Below are 20679 nucleotides of genomic sequence, written 5' to 3'. Positions count from 1 at the left end.
TAGTTTTAATTTTTTTTAAAGCATACTTTACCAGCACTGTATATAGCTGGGCAAAGCCGAGGTGTCTGTGAAGTATGGAAACACATGGAGCCTATAGTGTGTCTTAAAAAAAGCAGTTTTGACTTCTACCCCCTTCTCCAGTTGTGAGGCGTGAACTCGGGCCCTGGGCCTTGTCCTTGAGCTCTTTTTACTCAAGGCCAGTGCTCTACCACTTTGAGCCACAGCTCCACTTCCAGTTTTTGGTGATTAATTGGAGATAAGAGTCTCACAGTGACTTTTCTGCCCAGCTGGCCTCAACTCATGATCCTCAAATCCCAGCTTCCTTAGCTAGGATTATAGCCGTGAGCCACTGGCACCCACCTCTTGACTTCATTTTTTTTTTTTTTTTTTTTGGCCAGTCCTGGGCCTTGGACTCAGGGCCTGAGCACTGTCCCTGGCTTCTTCCCGCTCAAGGCTAGCACTCCGCCACTTGAGCCACAGCGCCGCTTCTGGCCGTTTTCTGTATATGTGGTGCTGGGGAATCGAACCCAGGGCCTCGTGTATCCGAGGCAGGCACTCTTGCCACTAGGCTATATCCCCAGCCCCTTGACTTCATTTTTTAAATGACATGTATTACCAATACTCCCCCTGGCACTTCAGGCTGACTTGCCATGCTTAGTACTTCCCACCTTCCCTACAGGTTTCTGACAGGGCTTTAGGCCTCTGGTGCTGGGGTCTGGGAGGGAGGGAGGGGAACACTGACTCGGCGAATGTCCAGTCAGGTTCTGAAGCCACTTTTCTTCTAAGTCTTGGGCTCTTTTTTTGTTCTTGGACCCATCAATCATTTCTTTTTATCCTGTCTTTGCTTTCACATTTAATTCTCTACTGTGTAGTTTTGTTTCAGACTAATAGCATAAGTATACTAATCTAGTATTTGTCTTTACCCTAGCAAGTCAAGCCAGAGATCTGTTATCAAAAATGTTAGTGATCGATCCTGACAAGCGCATCTCTGTGGACGAAGCCCTGCGTCACCCGTACATCACTGTTTGGTATGACCCTGCAGAAGCAGAAGCAGTAAGTATCCGTTTGGAAAAGATCTACCTGAGAAGCAGGGCTCACTTTCCTGGTTCCTCCCTCTGTTCATCTAAATAGCCACAGATGAAGAGCCGGCTCCTGAGTACAAAATAAAAGGCCTAAGACCGGTATCAGACACCTCGATTCTGAGGCTGAGCATGCTTATTCAGTGATGACATAGTTGCCTTTGACAAAAGCTGATGTTTAATAATGACTTAATAAGCATCTGCTCTGTGCCTAGCCTTACACCATAGGCTTTGTTCTTCCTCAGGCCCCTAATCCAGAGAGACTTAAGTGACTTGCTAGAAGTGACAAGGTTGTTTATTATTCCCTGAGGCATCTGGGCCTCCCTGTCCTGCACAAAGAATTTTCTTCTGCATTTGGTGCTGCATTTTCCATGGCAGTGCTGTGTCAATGATCCTTGCCTCTTCAATTCAGAGTCCGAAATAAGAGGATACAACCAAAGCCCATGACACAGTACCAGGCACAGAACAGCTTTCACAGAGTGAAAGGCTTTAATCCCTGTGGTTATTAATTTTGTGATCACATTTGACAGATGACTATGGAAGGTTTTTAAGCCATGTGATTAAGAGGATTATCATTAACAGCTCTCTTTTTTTGCCTAATTTTTCCTTAATTTTATTCTGAAACTGCTGTAGTATCACACATGTGACAAAATTGTTTTAATAAACCATGTGCTAATGAAACTAAATCTATATCACAAGTAATGCAGAAATATTTCAAGAGATGTTACCTTGTTATCACTCTTCATTGTTCTTTGAACTTTGGTCTTACATGTCATTTCATTTTTAGCCACCACCTCAAATTTATGATGCCCAGTTGGAAGAAAGAGAGCATGCTATCGAAGAGTGGAAAGGTAAAGGAAGCTTATTTTGAACCTTACTGATAACATTTTTTGTAATCCTGAAAGTTTTTAATTTTGACCTGAAGAGGAGATACCCAGAGGCTCTTTATTCATTCTCTAGAGATAGCACTAGAGTGCTCTTCCTCTTTCTCTCCTTAGTTGACAAAGAACTTGAAAATAACAGAGTTCAAAGGGAACCTGTATACTGTTTGTGTTTTCACTAGATTTTGCAAAAATAAATAAAATCAAATAAAATCAGTAACTGTATCACGCATATCAAGATAACATGTTAGAAATTTGTCAAGTAATTTCCTACAATATTTCCTCCATAAGCTGGGTGCTGGTGGCTCAGGCCTGTGTAATCCTAGCTACTCAGGAGGCTGAGATCTGAGGATCACAGTTCATAGCCAGCCCAGGCAGGAAACTCCGTCCGTGAGACTCTTATCTGTAATTGGCCACCAGAAAACCGGAAGTGGTACTGTGGCTCAATGTGGTAGAGTGCTAGTCTTGAGCTGAAGAGCTCAGGGACAGTGTCCAGGACCAGAGTTAAAGCCCCACAACCAAAAAAGAAAAGAAGGAAAAAAGTTCCTACATCCTACAAAATTCCCTGTCTAAGCAGTCACCAGGAATCCTGACTAAGGATCATACAAACTTCTGCATATGATCTTAAGCCCATGTATATGTTTTTAAAATCTAGTTTGGGAGAAATAGCCAATTAAAAATAGGCAAGAAGGTATTATTAACACCATGAAACCAACCATACCAACAACAACCTAAACTGGTATGAAAACGCTAACAGGTAAAATCAGAGTTGGGCATGGTAGTGCACATCTGTAATCCCAGATACTTGGGAGGCAGAGTCAGGAAGATTACCATTTTGAGACCACCCTAAGCAAAGGCAGTGAGACTCTATCTCAAAAACAAAATAACAGAAATGGGCTTGAACCCTTCCCAGGATTAGGTGTGCACAGGTGCAACACACAACCATGTTCATAGACCCAAGTATATGTTTGCATTGTGCTGTTAGTTCATGAATGCTGAAACTTTAGGAACCCCTAACAACTTAACACTATTCAATTAGTTGTTCTTACCAGTGAAAGTTGAGGGAAACTGCGATTAAAGTCAAGAAATGGTTTAAGTGTGTGGACTCATTTCTGACCAGTCTGAATAAGGTTACAGCCCACATGTAGATGCTGGTGCCACTGAAGAACCACAAGTAAGGGTGGAGAGAAACACACTCAGATGCTTGAAAGTCATCCAGTCCTTTAAAATGTCTATGGGAGCTGCTCTGTTCATTTTTGCATTCCCTTCCCTTCCCCCTCCTCTTTGACCTCTGTGTGGATTCAGAGCATCCCTACATTTCTGGCTGTCTTCATAGTCTCACTAAAAAGATATGATGGGTTCTGGGTCTACAGTGGTAGAACATTTGCCTAATGTGTAAGGCCCTGGGTTTGATCCCTAGCACTGGAAGAGAGAAAGAAAGGAAGGAAAAAAAAAGCAATGATAATAATGGAGCAAAACATGGATGTTCTAGTAGACTTTATCAGTGAATTAATTGTGTCTTGCCACTTAAAGTAACATGTCACAGTACCTGTGGAGGGTTCAGGTGATTTGGAAGTATTGTCGAGAGATGCAGACACTGACAAAGCATGTTAACTTACCTTTCTATTTGAAGAGCTCATTTACAAAGAAGTAATGGACTGGGAAGAAAGAAGCAAGAATGGTGTGGTAAAAGATCAGCCTTCAGGTTAGTGATTGCTTCAGTCATACCATAGTACATTTTCTTTGCCTAATCATCTTGTATAAATAGCACTAATGTGTGAAATGCCTATGAGGCTACCACTGGACATGAACATACAGTAAAACTGTGTTATGTGAAGTCACCTCTCCCTTTCTGCCATGACCTAGAGGTTATGTTGGTTGCCATTCATGTTTTAGAGATGTACCAGTATGAACTGGCCACATTTTAATCATTTCTGCTATATCCTTGCAACAGCTACCATCCACTCCATTTTAGAGTCCTTACAGTGAGCTTGGCTCTCTTTGTACTTGTCCCATCCACTTTAAAAACAAAAATAAAAATAAAAACACCAAACTGGAGGCTTGATAGCTCATGTTTATAAACCTAGCTACTTGAGAAATCAGGAGAGTTACAACCCAAAGCATCACAGCCTCAATTAAAAAATGAGACCCTGTTTAAGAATTAATGAAAACAGGGCTGGGAATATGGCCCGAGGACTGGCAAAAAAAAAAAAAAAAAAGAATTAATGAAAATGACTGGCATGGTGGCTTAAGTGGTAAGACTCCCTACCTTAGGTGTAAGGCCCTGAGGTCACACATTACTATTAGGGGCTGGGAAGGTGGCCTGGTGGTAGAGTGCTTGCCTAGCATGCATGAAGTCCTAGGTTCAATTCCTCAGTACCACCTATATAGAAAAAGCCAGAAGTGGCGCTGTGGCTCAAGTGGTAGAATGCTAGCTTTAAGTAGAAAGAAGCCAGGGACAGTGCCCAGGCCCTGAGTTTAAGCCCCAGGACTGGCAAAAACAAACAAACATTACTGTTAATAAAAGAAAAAGAAAAAAAAAGAATGCTATCACAAATCCAGGTAATATGGAATTTTTGTGTTAAGAAAATTTTTATACTTTACTTGCCTTCTGGTAGAAATCTAATGACTAGGTAATTGTGTCACTGGGAGAGACTTAGATATCAGTGGTCTTAATCTATATATGTAGAGTTTTTTTGCTTACTAAAGGAAATTTAAGTTATGTTTATTTACTTAGTAAGTGTACTTGAAATCACAGCCATACAAGTCTATATTGCACAGCTTATTTCTGTTAAATTTTATATTCAACATGATATGTGTCAGGTATCTATAGGTTATATAACTTAGTAAGAATTTAGAATTTGTAAATACAACTGCAAGCACTGATCTCTTGAGAGCCTGGGTATTTTATTGTTTTTCCATACCAGGCTAAAACATGTGTATAATATGAAATAGGATACCATCATTTTCCTCCAAAGATTAAAATACCAGTTTTCTGAACTCATAAATCAAAAATAAAATCTATAAGAGGCCCCTGATGTTTTCCTTTGTGTGTTGTGTCTGCAGTATTTATTTCAGAGGTGGTTTTTTATTGTAGACATTTTGAGTGTTGATACTCTTCTCAGTAGAACTAGAACATACGTTATAACTGAAATGTTTGATGACATGGGTCGAGCTTAACCTTCTTGTCATACTTGTAGGATAAGTTCAGCAATTTCCTTTTAAAATCAAAAGTTATCTTTTAAGTAGTTAGCACGATCATATATGACCATGTCCATCTTTAGCCACTGGAGAGGAAAGAGGCATGCCACAGGGAAAGATGATGAAAGTAGATGAAATCCTGGAGCCAAAGAAAGGCTTATTGGAAACTTGGAAATGTGCAGTCGACTAACTTCTTGTTCGTACCAATAGTTAGGACTGGGAAACTGCAATAGGACAGAGCCAAGAGGTGGCCTGAAGTCTCATGGCCTGGATTTGCAGCAATGTCGTGCCTCAGATTTTATTCTATTTGGTTTTCTTAGCACAGATGCAGCAGTAAGTAGCAACGCCACTCCTTCTCAGTCGTCATCTATCAATGACATCTCATCCATGTCCACCGAGCAGACCCTGGCCTCAGACACAGACAGCAGTCTTGATGCCTCGACAGGACCCCTGGAAGGGTGTCGGTGATAGGTTGGGAACAGGAAACGTTATCAGTGGAGGAACGTTCACTCCCATGGTCGTCCTAACGCTTGTGGGAGTTGATGGAACCAAATAGAAAAACTCCATGTTCTGCATGTAAGAAACACGATGCCTTGCCCCACTCGGTTCTAATAGGATTGCCTGCCTAGATTATAAAACAAAGCAGATCATGTCTGAAGAAAAAGTGTGAGCCACACTTGTAGAGATTTTTGTTCAAGATCATTTCAGGTGAGCAATTAGAATAGAAGACATTTTACAAGTCGTGTGGTAATAATGGTGACAATTTCTCCTCATCCGTATTCGTTGGGACTTAGTGCATGTGACCGCTTGGGTTTGTCCACCTGGCACTTTGGAAATCAGTATTTAATGCCAAATAATCTTCCAGGTAGTGCTGCTTCTAGAATGATCTCTTAATCCTCTTAAGTCATTTGGTGTCTGTCCAGGAAAAAAATAGATTTATATGTATTAATTGGCCACCATCATTATGGTATGATTTATTCTATCTTTTGTATTTCAGAAGGATATAATTAAATCTATTTAATAAAAGTATAGCTTTTTTTTTAACTTGTGATGTTTCAGGCTGAGAACTGTCACTGCTAAAAGCCAAGACACTTATACAGACACTATTTCCTCTAAATTGTTTAGTGTGAGATGATTCCGCTTTACTGCATGAAAATATTTTCAATTTTGTGCTGCTTAAGATGTAAGTACCTTTAAATCCTATCTATCCTATCTTTTTTTCTTGATTGTTGGGACTTCTTGATAATTTTAAATGTTCCCTACTATTTCACCTTCTTTATCAGTCACGTAACACTCTTTCTCAATAAGATGCTACCACATAGGTTCCTGAACTCATTGCCTAAGGTTAGACTAGAACTTTCCAAAATGGTCTCAAAATCTGTCAATTACCAAGTACTTCCTTCTCCAGATCCTGGCCTGGCTCCTTTGCTCATCCCCTCACTCAAGATGCAATATACAATAGGCCAACATCACATTCGAACTCAGTTTTTCTTTCTCACTGAAAAAAAGCCAGGTCAGCCCCCTCAGATGCCTGTTGTCCACTTTGGGGAGACAATTCTTTCTCCTAAGGGAAATCTAGGAATGTTCTGGAAAATTCTCCTAGAGGATAGGGATTCACTCTTGAATGCTTTCTGGTTTTAAACTGCTCACCTGAAATTGATTCTTTCAGACTTTCTGATGTGTAAATTATATATGAAATTCATAAAGATACTGAGTATTTACGTGTCAATGCAGAAATGGAGTTACGATGATTACGTTTGGCTACCTGTGCTCAGAATGGTTTTTCCCCTTGAGCTTAATTTGTTGCAATTCATATCTTGTGTTCAATTCTTTTGAAAGCTATTTGGCCAACATTCTATAGAATGTGTTTCTGGGAGTACCTTTAATAAGAGCGTTTGTCTTAAGTATTATCTGAAATATATGATTCTCTGTACTGGTTGTATCTTAATGGTTGGTCTTATCACTGGAAACTGGAACCCTTGATGGACAGAATTAATCTTGAAATAAGGAATTGTTTTATATCATGTCACTTAGATACTTTCAAGTATGAAGTGGAAATTTGAACTTGAATAGAGGCAGAAACACCTATTATGTGGCTTAGCCCTGGAGGCCTGATATTATACCTAAGCAAGTCATCACTATACACATATGTAAACATCAATACTCACTAAATCTGTCTTTGAAGTGAAAACCAACAGTGAGTGCTGTGCACTGCGTATCTGCCCTGCGCCGTGTACTGATGTCAGGAGACACCTGATGGAGCAAGGTGCCACAGAGTGGCTTTCTGCGTGTCTCAGAAGCCTGTTGTCATGAATGGAGCCTGTGCTGGTATGGGAAGGTCACCTGTCCTGACCCTCTTCTGTCAGGTAGGCCAGGATACCTGGGCCAGTCACAGAACTCCACAGAAATACCTCACCCCAATGTCAGGGTCCTCCCTCCTGAGCCTAGATTTACCAGGGTCCTGATGCAAGGCAGATGGTTTTGACCTGATCTCTGGGGAGAAATGCTGGTGTTGGATAATGAACTGAAAAAAAGAATGTGCTCAACTTTTTCATCTTTTCTATTTTATTTTTGTAATTTATATTGTACACACCCTGGGAGTAACTATTTTGGACATGTATTTTTATAAACCAGGTAATTGGTGGTTATCTGGAATTTGAACTAGGTTTGTTTCTTTTGTTGGCTTAGTTTTTGGTCAAAAAGGAAATGACCGCCTTCCCCCATGTCTGGGTTTCAATTTCAAGTGCAGATTCTAGAGGGCAGAGTCCTGTCAGGGTAAGAGAGCAGTCTAGGAACACTGGCTGGGCAGAGTCCTACAGCTGTGGGTCTGCAGACCGAGCAAGGCTCTGTTCCTGCCTTTGAAACACTAAACTCAAGAGCTCCAGTGTTGGAGAAAGCCCTCTGCAGGACCCCTTGCTGACGCTCAGGGTCTGTATCTGGGACACTGGTTCAATCGGGACTGAACCCGACGTATGTCCTAACAGTGGCTGGGTTTGTCTGGTTGGTTTCTGATGTAACTCCTCTGATATTTCATACTGATGGTAAATACTGGTCTGACCTTTCAGATCGCATATCTCAAAAGTAACATTGCCTAATGTTTTATAATAAAATATATTATGTGTGTTTTGATTGGTAAAAAAAATAATACAGACTACATTTTAAAAGAGAAATGTATAGCATGTCCGATTTGTGTGTATTTTTAAGTAACAGTTGACTGTATCTTTTACATCACCATCTTTGATTACAGAACCTGAATGTGAGTAGATGTTGGAGTGTAATGATTTCAGTCAAGATTTGCCAAGTGTTTTCACACTGAAAGCCAAGAAACACTTTTGTTTGTTTACTTACTGAAAATGTTCTTCAGACTCTTGAATCATAAGTTTTTCAAAACAGTGGTAGTAAATTTGTATTTCGAAACCATGTACATATAAAACCAAATATGCAGAGAAGTAGCAAAACTGTTTCTTCACAAGTGGAACCTGGAAATCTGCCAGTCTGTCTGTATTTGTATTCTTTAGACTCAGTAACAGCACTGTGTGTTTGTTTTCTGCATGAGATGATCCACTTTCATCTCACCTCTGCGTTCAAGCACCTCAGGATATTTGGGTAGCAAGGCCTTCCACAGTTCACTTCTTTATTCTTTATTTTAAAAGAACTAGAACGATTCCACACAGATGGCTGTCAATATTAGTTTTAAAGGTCTTTATATTGGGGAAATGCTTCTCTTGACGTTAGTCTAGGTTCCATTTCTCTATCCTACCCCTCTAAACCCTTCATGGGCCTAACTAAATACTATTTATTGACTGAAATGATGCATGTAGGCAGGTAGGAGGGGTAAGGGAGTACTAAAAATAATATTCAATTAGTTACTTAATATGGTCTTGGAGATTCTGTGGCTACTCGTGTGTGTGTGCACGCCGGTCCAGTCCTGGGGCTTGAACTTGGCCTGGGCAACTGTCCCTAAGCTTTTTGGCTCAAGGTTAGCACTCTATGACTCAAGCCACAGCTCTACTTCTAGCTTTTTTGTGGTTAATTGGAGTCTCACAGACTTTCCTCCCCTCAATCCTCATACCTCAGCCTCCTGAGTAGCTAGGACAACAAGTGTGAACCCACAGGTGCTCAGTAGTCCTGTGGATTAACAATAAGGCAGTTGATTGATTTTTTTTGGGGGGGGGGTTGTTTTCAATGAGGGAAGTAAAAACTAAAGCCAATAATGTTTCTTCTAAGTCAAGGAAAAGTTTAGGTGATAGGGGTATGGCTTAATCACATCTTCAGAGACATACAATCAGGCCTGGGGACTGAGGCCTGTAGCTTCAAAGCTTCTTGGGAGACCGAGACCAGAAGAATCATGAACTGTCTCATCTCAACAAAAGAAGCTGGGCACGGTGGTGCATGCCTGCCAAACCAGCTATGAGCGGAGTGTAAAATAGGCAGATCATGCCTAGGGCCACCAAGGCAAGAAGCCTGGCACAGCTATTGGGAGCTAGTCACGTGCTGTACCCTCGAGGTCCAGAGACTGCATTTTCCTCCATAGTTTGAAAGACCAAGAATTTGGGGTCCCAGGAACCGTGGTGAATGGAAGTACCTCCTACTTCCTTTCTCTGTCATGGTGTCTTGGAATTGGAGCAGAAACTTGAACTTATTTCACCTATCCCCTTGCTGCACAGCAATTACGAGAGATGTGATAATACAAAGCTTACACATACCTTACCTTTTTTATGAGAACCCAAAGTCTATACATTCATGATGTCATAGCCTTAAATAGTTTCTACGCCTCCATGAAATGAGTTTATGGTGCCAGGCAGGCTGCTGTTATTTGCCCCCCAAAGGTTCATGTGCTGGAAACTTGGTCCCAGTGTAACCAGTGTTCCAACAGTGACCGGGCCTTTAAGAGGGTGGGCTTTGGGGGAGATGATTACCTCATGCAGCTCCCACCCTTGTGAATGGATTACTGCCTGGAGAGACAGAGTAGGTTCTCTCGAGACATGACATCCCACAGGAGTGAATGAGGAGGTCTCCAACAGGGTTAGTTACCTTGAGAGTGGGTCGTCTGCCTCCCTCATGTACCTGCCGCTTCTGCACGCGCTCACTTCCCCTTTCTCTACCCCATCATGATCTGACAGCACCAGGCTCTCACCAGAAGCCCAGCAGAGGCCAGCACCATGCTCTTGGACCTTCAGAACTGTGAGTTCAACAAACATCTTTTCTTTATCAATAATCCAGCCTCAGGCATTTTTGTCTCCTGGGCTGGAAACAGATATACACAAGACTTGAAGTACCTGTTTTCGGGGACCCAATTCAACATGTCTGCAGTGAAATGATGAATAAATAGTGAGTACAACCAAGTAACTTCATCAAGCCTATTCTCAGCCTGAGGTGGGGATGAGTGCTGAGGGTAGGGGAAACTTCATAACAGGTAGTAGGGAAGATTTCCCGCTCGTCCCTTTTTTTTTTTTTTTCCAGTCCTGGCCCTTGGACTCAGGGCCTGAGCACCGTCCCTGGCTTCTTTTTGCTCAAGGCTAGTACTCTGCCACTTGAGCCACAGCACCACTAACTGGCTGTTTTCTATATATGTGGTGCTGGAGAATCGAACCCAGGGCTTCATGTATACGAGGCAAGCACTCTTGCCACTAGGCCATATTCCCAGCCCAGTAAATTTAATCAGTCTTTTTTTTTCTTTCTTGCCAGTCCTGGGCCTTGGACTCAGGTCCTGAGCACTGTCCTTGGCTTCTTTTTGCTCAAGGCTAACACTCTGCCACTTGAGCCACAGCACCACTTCTGGCCATTTTCTATATATGTGGTGCTGGGGAATCGAACCCAGGGCTTCATTTATATGAGGCAAGCACGCTTGCCACTAGGCCATATTCCCAGCGCTCGTCCCTTTTTTTGAGACAGGCCTCAGTCTCCCAAGTGCTAGGATTACTGGCTTGTACCCTATGCCCAGCTACAAAGTTTTCCCTTTCTAAGTCAAATATTTATTAGATTGGGGAGAGTGGAGCCCAGTGGTAGAGTACTTGGCTTAGTATGCATGATGCCCTGGATTAAGAAAAAAAAATTTAGGTAACAGTGTCAAATAATCACAATCTACATTACTATATCAAATGCCTGCTGCAAATGGAGGGAAGCTTTTGAAAAGCTTTTTCTGAAATTTAATATACATGTGACTACTGGATATCTTTCAAGTAGACAACTCAGTGTTAAGTTTTACAAGGTTAATACATTTGGATGTATAGCAGTACCTACTGTATTCACCCCCAGAACCCCCTTTCTAGCCACAAACCCCCAAGGACAACCATGCTATGTGATCACTGATCACACAGATTATTAGTTTACTTTGCATTGTTAGAATGGGATGATGTTTGTGCAGATATGGACTACAGTTGCCATTTATTTCCTCTCATTGCCATGTAGGATACCGTAATTTACTTCTCCTTACCACTGCTGACAGGTATTTGGGTGGTTTCCAGTTTGAGGCTTTGCAAATAGTGCTGTGCTAAGCATTTTTGAGCGTGGCTTTGAGCATGCTTTTCTGATAGGAGTAGAATTGCTGAGTCAAGGGTTGTGTTCCGTTTTAGTGGCTTATTAGTTTTCTGTTGCTGCCGTAACAAATTACGGCAAATGGAGTGTTTAAAGCAACACATATTTATCATCTTACAGTTCTGGAGCCCAGAAGTCCAGATTAGCCCAAGTTGCCTCTTTTCTGCAATGGCCCTGCCCCATCCTTCCCTTTCCTTCCTTCTTGGTTGCGTTTTTCAAGCCTGACTCATGTGAGGAAGTAAGAAAGACCATGTCTGGGTTCCTTGGTCAGCAGTGCTTTCTCGAATATGCCATTGCCTTCTCTCGCTGCTCAAGCAAATTCTGTTTAGAAGGGAAAGCATGGTCTCTTGGGCCATCAGTGCCCCCACTTAGTCAATCGTAGATAGAAGATGCTGACCTTGAGTATCTGGACTGCCAGTTACCACGTTCCCACCAGCATCCTGTGCTCTGAGGGACATCCCACAGGCATAGTGTGAAGGGAGCGTCCAGGGATAACAGAAGACTCCCAGACTTGAATGTAACTCCTTATAGGTATACGTCATTGTCCCGTTGGGCTTACTTAAGAAGCTCAAGTTCAAGGTGGCGGCACAGAACAAACCATGCCTGGAGCCCCATGCGACTGTCCAGCTTGCAGCCCGCAAGGCAGGCTGGAGTCAGCCCCGAATTCTGCAGTATACTTAAAGCTTCTCCCCAAGTCCCACCAGATCTCTTGCAATGCCCTTGTACTGTCCACTGGAAACACACTGTTGGCCCCAGAGGACTCAGCAAATTCCCAGTGTACCGACTGTCTGCAGCCCGTCCTGCTCAGGTTTTCACTAGTGTGTTATCTGCAAGGTACAGCCCATTCAACACTCACCAGATCTCATCTGCCTAGGTTGAGCAGCAGGTGCCTGACTTTCATGGGTAGATTGGGGACCCCTGGTCTTTCCCCACAAGAATGTGGGTGACTTAGTCTAACCCCATAGACCTTGGCTCACTTCAGTTGTATCCAGGTTAGGATTGTTTTTGTTGTTATCAGTATCAGTTATGGAACTTGAACTCAGGGCCTATACGCTGAGGCTCAAGCTTAGTGCTCTACCACTTAGAGCCACCACACCACTTCCAGTTTTCTGATAGTTGGTTGGAGATGACAGTCTCACAGAATTTCCTGCCCGGGCTGGCTTTGAACTTTGAACCTCAGATCTCAGCCTCCTGAGTACCTAGGATTACAGACGTGAGCCACCAGCAACCAGTCAGGTTCGGATTCTTGGGCTTCACACAACACTCTGGACCTCAGCAGGAATTTGGGGCACCTGTTCTGAAGACAAGCTCGCTCTCAGGGAAGGCTGGCACTCCATATCTCTTCTGTCCAGGAGGGTGGGCGGGCTAGGGAATTGGCCAGCCAGGCCACTGGCCTATGCTGCCTGTGCAAGTGACATGCCCTCTCTGGGACCCTTTCATAGATGAATTTGTTTCCTGATACTGCTGTTGGAAATTTCCACTTGCCGACCCAATGTCACCCAGTTCTATAGGTCAAAACCCATCATGAATTTCACCAGCCTCCCTCATTCCTTCCTCCTTCCATCCACATTCCTTCATCCTCCTGCCAGCCCCACAGTCACCACTCAGACATTCAACCAACACCACACACGCCATACACATGCCATCACATGCAATGCCACATGTGCAACACCCACTGCATACATGTTGCACACTTGTGCTACATGCACATCTATCATCACGTGTGGAACGCACACACAGAGGCATGCACGTGCGTATACATAACCACTTTTCCTCCTTGTCCTCAACAATCCCTGCCCAGACTCTGCAAATAGGTGGGGCCCAGTGTGTAAGCAGTAGAAGGTGACTCTCACCACCCATGCTGGCTCACGGATGAGTTTCTCCAGGAGCTTTGCCCTTGTAGTAACTTTGGAGTGCTCTCACCAGATTCAAGAATGGACGGCTAATGGGTTGTGCTAATAAAATGCTTTGGCTGGAACCCAAAGTTCTGTCCTCGTGGTGCTGGGATGTTTATTGGTGATCCTTCTCGGCAGCCCTGCTTGCTGTCAGACTCCTGCCTGAGTCACCTGCCGCAGCCGTGCCAGGAGTAGATGTGCTGCCAAGGCCACACGGGCTCCTGGAACTGCGTGTCTGCAGCTGCTGGAACCCCAAGAACCTCCTTCCTTCACCCCACCCCCACCAGACTGTACCCACAGGTCTCTAGCCACCTTCAGGTGTCTGCCACGCTTCCCTCCCTGTTGAAAGGGCCCTTGCCTCCTGGCCAGGTCAGCCTCCTCAATCCTCCTTCCCATCACCAGCCCTGTCCACCCCATCCTTGTCCCTGCCCCGGGTCTGTACTTAGCACCACCCAACAGCCTTCCCTCTCCTCACTGCCTCTATCTCCCACCCACTCTCAAGGGACAAGGACCTCATTAGTCCCACCAACCCAGTGCTCAGTGGGTGTGGTGCCACCAAAGCAGGAGACTGAGAGACGATCTTGCCAGGGATCAAGATCAGCTTCTGTCCTGTTTTAGAGCCCCCCCCCCCAACACGTCCCCCAGCCTTCTCCAACCTCTTTCACCCCACCACCCTGAAAGATGTGCAGTCCACCACACTGCTCATAGGACCTTTGTCCTCATCTCCTCTCAACACTTCCCACCACACACACACACCCTTCAGTGAATGCCACCTGGGCACAGAGCAGAGTGAAGGATCAGGGAAGGCCTGTCACTCCAGGGACAGTCCCCAGGCACTTCCTGGCTTGAGAAAGGAGGCTGGGGTGGGGGAGGGGGAGGGCAACCCAGGGGCCTTGCTGGATCCTAGACTCTTGGGTGAGCTAAGAGGGGACAGGATCAGGACTCTCCAGAAGGCCAGCCATTCACTTGCAGAAAGGGCCCCCCCCCCAGCTGGGGGTGGCTCCGAGCAGGATGCCATGCTGGTCCTGGGACTCATCCTGAGGCAGGGAGAGACTGCAGGGGATCTCAAGGGTCAGGGTCACAGGGCACGGCCTTGCCTGTTGCACCCAGGGTGGATGTTGAAATGTGATCACAGGCAGGTCCACCCTTAAGCTTTAACTGCTCCGTCAGCTACTGCTCGACTCTGATGCTCCTGTCCCTTCCTAGTGTGGCAGCGTGCCTTAGTGTCCCAGCTGTTTGACAGGAGAAAGGCCCTTTTATACGAGAGATGGAGGCAGGCTGCCCTCTGCTTCTGAGGGCGTGGGGTAGAGAGAACCGGTAGTGCTACTAAGTGGGTCATCTTCTTGGAGTTCTCTTCTACAGGGGCCCCTCCCCTCGAGACCCCCATGGTACCATCAACTGGTGCTCAAGGCCTGAACTGAGGGGCTAAGGTTTGGAGTGAGAATTAAAGAAGGTTCTGGGCACTGGCCCCAGGCCCTGAATTTGAGGGGCATCTGGTTCTAGCCACCCCACTCCCCCACTGCCTCGGAAGCTAATCCATCTGTGTGCTCCTAACCCGTGTTTCTTCTCTCCAGGACTGCCGTTGCCTCCAGTTTGGAAATGGGCTAGATTCTATCATTTTGACTTTTTGACTTCGTTTGCAGCCTTCAGGGCACCCTGGGACCCCCACCCCCACCCCCACCCCTCACAGGGTTGACATTGGCCAACTCCAGCCCCAGCTCCTCAGAGTGGAGGTCGCCTTCCTGTGAGCCAGTTCCCCGGGGCTCCCTCTCCATCACCGGAGGGAGGGGTGGGTGCAGTCTTCCCCACCCTGCCGTGCCCAGCCAGTGCCCACAGGACTCGGATGACAAAGTAGGATGGCCCTAGAAGGAGAATCAAGGGGAGCAGCCAGGACCTAGCCTTGGGGAAAGAAGGTAAGCGGGGTGTCTGGGTGGCGGCGGCTGGTAGGAGGCCGTCGGGGGTGGAGTGGCGCCCAGGGGCGCTGTGTGCTGATGCGCACAGCTGTCCGCCCTGGCCTGTGCGTCCCTGCGGTGGGGTGCAAGCGACCTACCAGGGAGGGGCCTGGGCCTGGGGTTGTTGCACGTTTGGCCCGGACCCTGTGTCCTGGGAGCCGGACCGAGGCCCTGCAAAGCTTCCCAGGGTGCGTGCAGAAGCCCCGCGCCGCGCGCGCGGCTCCACCCGCGCGCCTCCCGCCCTGCAGTTCCGCGTGCAGCCGCGAGGGGGCGCCGCGCGCCTCCAGGCCGCTGGCCCCGCACAGGGCGGCGCTGCGCCCGGGATCCGGGCGGGCGGCGGGCGGCGGGCAGCGGCCTGAGTCCAGGGCGCTGCGGTTCGGTTCGCGGCGGACACTGCCCATGGGCCGAGCCCGGGCTCCGGGCGCGCCGGGAGCCAGTGAGTGGTGGCGGCGCGGCCGGGAGGGGGTGGCGGGGATGGCGGCGATGGATGGCGGGCATCCCGGCGGCTGCGGGACGGAGCGCGTATCCGACCCGGGGCGCAGGTGCGCGTGCGGGGGGCGCGGGGCGGGGGTCGGGGGACGACGCGGGGGGGCCGACGAGGCCAGAGCCGAGGAGCGCGTGTGTGCGGCGCGGGGCGGAGGACGGCGGAGGGGCGGCTGTCACGCGCGGACAGCCTCCGGGTGGGCGCGTGGAGTGAGGGGCGGGGAGGGAACCGCCAAGGGCGGGAGGCCGGGCTCCGCCGTGCCAGGTGAGGTTCCGGCTCCCCGCAGCCTCCCAGAGGGCGGGACCCAGACCCAAAGCCGCCCCCGCCCCCCCCCCGCCCCTCGCGGGGCCTCAGCTTCCCTGTCTGTGAAGTGGGGACAGCGGGGTGGACCTGCAGGTGCCTGTGCAGGTGGACCCGGGCTGTGGTCAGGGATCCCGCAGGACCGTGGGACTCTGGGTGTGTCCCCTGGGCTGAGACGGAGGACCGGACCCGCGGCCTGTGTGCGTGCGTGTGTGTGCCTCTGTGTGTGTGTGTGTGTGTGTGTGTGCGTGTGCCTGTGAGTATGCATGTGTGTGCGTGTGTATGCATGTGTGTGCGTGTGTGTATGCATGTGTGCGCGTGTGTATGCATGTGTGCGCGCGCAGAGATGAGCAAAGACAATCTGGAAGGACATTGGGAGAGGTGATTGCTCTAGATCTCTGCTCCATGCTCAACATGGCAACTTAGGTGGTGTTGGGGTCCCTCAGCCACCACCCCCCCACCTTCCAGCTTTCTAGGGCTGCGAGGCTGTTGTACCCCTGAGAGCCAGGGAAGGGTCCTGGGAAGACCCATGCAGAAGTTACCGAGGCCTAGGGAGGTGACACCATGGGTCCAATCTCGGGACTATGAGGTTCCCACTTGGGGAACTTGGGGCCCCATGTCAAGTGTGGGGGGTGGCCATGTGCTTCACTCATTTGCCCAGGGCATTCATTGAGCACCTACTGTGTGCTGACTGTCCCAAGCACGTGTGTGCAGGAGGGGAAAGAAAAACCATGATGAGGTCAGGTCAGATGCTAAGTGCTAGGAAGAAAATAAATAAGAGCATTGGGATGGAGAGAGACGGAGAGAGTCGTGGAGCCTTAGCCTGGCTGGGGACAGGGTCCTGAAGCAGCGACCCTGGGCTGTCCTGTGAGCGAAACGTGGAAGGAAGGAAAGGGTGGGAAAGGTCTGAGGGGACGGCAGGTGTAACGTCCCAGAGGTAGGCACAGATGATTGGGGGATGAGGGGAGCTGGAAGGGACAGAGCCAGAGAAAATTATGCTGTGGTTTGGCTGTCCATTTGGGTACAGTGCTTGGTGTTTGAATATTAAAAGGATGTTCCTGATGGTGGCTGCAGAGGTCGTGGGGCAGGAGAGGGGCAGGAGAGGGGCAGGTGTAGGGGGACAGGCAGGGCTGGGACTGGGTGGGGAGAAGGAACTAGAGAGATAACTCATGAGGAGGAGCCAACAGGCTGTGGTGTGTGCAGTCCACTCTTTGGTGGAGCCCGAGGAAGGTCTGGGATTGTGGACAGAGGATGAGTAGCATGAAGAGGGCAGGGTCTCCTGTGAATTCCCAAGGTGTGGTGGACAGGGGAGCCTGGTCTAGGTACTGCCCCACTCCTATGGAAGTGGGGTCTGGAGTTTGCGGAGGTGGATGTGGGATGGTAGATGTTTGGGTCTCACCCAGTGTCTGGCCACCCTTTCAGGTGGATCCTTGCATCCTTTTGACTGGCCGCCTCTAAATCCTGGAGAGCTGCTCCAGCTCCCACTTATACTTGGACCCACACTTAAGAGGCAGCTGGTGTTCTAGGAAGCCTTGGCTCCTTTAAGAAGGAGTCAAGGAGCTTAGAGACCAGAATCTGGGGTTAGAAGTACTCAATGCCACCTTAGTGTCACTGCCTTTAGGATTGATTGGTCAGTGGCCCAGGCCAAAGAATCTCTTATTAAAACTGTAAGTTGATATTTCCATCTCCTTTGTCTCCAATGGTTTCTGAAAACATCAGTATATTTAATCATCTGCTTAATCTTACAACGTGCCTAAAATACTTTAGGGACCATTGCCTCTAAATAACCACCAACCTCAGATGACTATGTCAGGTTCAGATATGCTGAACTTTGAGAGATCAGAGTACTATGTTATCAGTTTGATATATAACTAGCTTCATGCATTTATTTGCATTCAATTTAGTTCCTCCCCTCTTTGGTTGTTGTGGTATAATTTTATTTGTGGGATATATAACCAAAATATGCACATGGTTCAAAGCTATATAAAAGCTATCAGGGCTCAGTACCATATAATTCCAAGCCATTTATGTGTGATGACAGAATTAGCATACAGATCCTCTCTGTATCTTCATTTTTTTCAATTTAAAAAATATCTCAAAACACATCTCTTAAAAGAGTACTTCTTACCATTTTGTCAACATTGCTCATTCTTTCTCATCTCAACATAATACTTCATTGTGTGGCTGTAACACAGTCTATTCAACTTGTGTCCTACGGATAGATGTTTGGTTTTGTTCAGGCCTTTGTTGTTAAAAGGAATAATGGGCAGCCTTGCATGCAAGTTGTTTGAATTTGTGGAGGTGTATCTTTAGTATAAATTGCTAGGAGTAGAAAGAAATGTATATTTATTTTGTCAGATATTCCCAAAATCTCTGGGAAGGGGTGGCACCATTTTCCATTTCTCCTACTAATGTGTGACCTTGTTTCTTACCAAGCCTCACTGATTGAAAGTTGAGAACAAACAGCATTTCAGTGCCTTTTCTTCACTTTACGTTCCCAAACATTTACACCAGTTGATTTCCTTTCTCTGTCAGTCACCTGCCGGTGTCATTTTGTCCATTTCTATTTGATTTGGGTTTCTCTTGAGGAATTTCTTTAAAAATATATTTTAAACGGACTAATGCCATATTTTTGCTATATCAGAAATATTTCTCTCATTTTTTTTCTTACTTTGTGGTGGGATTTGGCATTGAAAGCTTCTTTTTGTAGGGCTTTCAGTGGACAGGTTGAGAACATGGATTGAGGAAGAGTCACTGTGGACCGACAGCGATGGGAACTGAGAGATGGGTATGGGGTGTTTCATGCTCACTCTATTCTGCACCTATTTTTGGAAATTTCTGTAAAGAAAAGCTTGAGAAGGAAAGAGGAAAGATAGCACCTTTCTCTCTGAAAGTCCTACCTGCCTGCATGCCATGTGACCTTTTATGTTGGAGGACAGGCCTGTCTGAGCTAGTCATGGGATATAGCAGGACAGGGTACTGGGCTCCCCCATTTCTCTCTCTCTCTCTCTCTCGCTCTCTCTCTCCCTCTCCTCATGAGGGTGAGTGGCAGAGTGCTGATCGCATTCGTTCTAGGCAATGTGCATCTGTCAACGACCTGGCACATGAAGACTGGTTCCGGCATGGTAACTTAATTTGTTCCTCCTTCCTCGACTTGCTGTTACAAAACAGAAGTCCATTTTCCCCTGGCAAACGTTTCAGAACTGCCACACGCAGACACTTAAAGGACTTTTCATCATCCAGAGTGCTAATACACCTTTGGCTCTGCTCATGCAGAAACATCCATTTTTCAAGTCACAGGCCCCTGGGGACCTGCAACTCAAGTCCCCAGAGCAGCCGTCACACGCTCTGGCATCTGGGTGCCCCCCACAGCCCTCCTCGCACACAGCCTCCAAAACCTGCCGAGTGTGGCAACGTTTTTTTTCTTTCTATTCTTAAGGGGCTTGTGAAGATAGCCACGTTGTTAGACGTAGTGAGCTGGGGAAGGGGCCTGGTGTGGTCAGGATATGGCCACTTCCCCAGGTGACCACCCCCACCCCCTGCAGGGGGTTCTGGAACCTTCTCCGATCCACCTGCCCAGTGATCAGGGTCTGTGACAGGGTGAGCTGCTCCTGTGAACATGGCTGTGGCCTACTGTCATTCCCGCCTCCCGACTCCTCTCTGGTGCGTGGGTTGCTGAATGCTGACAAGCAACCTAGGGAATGACTGGTTCGGAGACAGGGTGCATCACCTGTACCCACTTGGATAGACATCTCTGAGCTCATACAGATTTTATTTGCATAACCCTCATACCATTAGTACATCTCATGAAATAATAATTGCTTAGTAGCGTCTGCTTCTATAACAAAATACCTGAGGCAAGGTCAGGTAACTTATACTAGATAGAGGTGTATTTCATTCATAGGTCTAGAAGCTGGTACGTCTAAGAGTGTGACGCTGGTATCTGTTTGGCATCTGGGAAGGGCTTCCCACAGAAGCTTAGTGTGGTAGAGAGCAACCCATGAAGGCCTCTAACACCATGATGAAGGCCTCACCTTCATATCCTCACTTAACCCTAATTAGAGGAGGCCCTGCCTCCAAAAACCATCAGGATGTGAATTTGGAGATCATATGAGCTTTGGAGAAACACATTCAAACCATAGCCATGATCAATTAGCCAGTCCGTAATCAGATGCAAATCAAGTTATTTGGCAATGTCCAAGTTCTTTCATGATTTTCTGTCTACTTGTTCTACCATGACTAAGGGAAAGGTGTTAAAAATCTCACTTCTCATTTGATGTATTTTGCAGATTTTTTTTTACTAGGTGGCTATATGTTCAGGAGGTTTATTTGCTCTTTATGAAGTGATCC

The 20679-nt window shown here is 46.8% G+C and overlaps 2 protein-coding genes across 7 annotated transcripts in view; both read left to right on the top strand.

Moving 5' to 3' along the window:
• The window catches only part of Mapk9 (mitogen-activated protein kinase 9), a 38471-nt gene extending 31377 nt beyond the window's left edge, over positions 1 to 7094 (top strand). For 4 of the 6 annotated variants that reach the window (XM_048333947.1, XM_048333946.1, XM_048333948.1 and 1 more), the window contains 4 exons: positions 929 to 1053; positions 1867 to 1930; positions 3594 to 3665; positions 5487 to 7094. In XM_048333947.1, coding sequence (XP_048189904.1) covers positions 929 to 1053; positions 1867 to 1930; positions 3594 to 3665; positions 5487 to 5629 — 404 coding nt within the window. In that variant the 3' untranslated portion in view covers positions 5630 to 7094. Of the gene's footprint in view, positions 1 to 928; positions 1054 to 1866; positions 1931 to 3593; positions 3666 to 5481 lie in introns of all 6 variants that reach the window. The other 2 variants (XM_048333950.1, XM_048333949.1) reach the window with 1 other exon arrangement.
• Positions 7095 to 15890: 8796 nt separating this feature from the next.
• Positions 15891 to 20679, top strand: part of Rasgef1c (RasGEF domain family member 1C) — a 31773-nt gene continuing 26984 nt past the window's right edge. Inside the window, exon 1 of the mRNA XM_048334068.1 lies at positions 15891 to 15981. The gene's annotated coding sequence lies outside the window, so the exon portion shown is untranslated. The remainder of the gene's footprint in view (positions 15982 to 20679) is intronic.

The sequence above is a fragment of the Perognathus longimembris genome, chromosome 25 (assembly GCF_023159225.1).
Source record: "Perognathus longimembris pacificus isolate PPM17 chromosome 25, ASM2315922v1, whole genome shotgun sequence".
In the NCBI taxonomy this organism is placed as follows: domain Eukaryota; kingdom Metazoa; phylum Chordata; class Mammalia; order Rodentia; family Heteromyidae; genus Perognathus; species Perognathus longimembris.
Note: the sequence above shows the minus strand (reverse complement) of the source record. Positions and strands in the feature narration are given on the sequence as shown.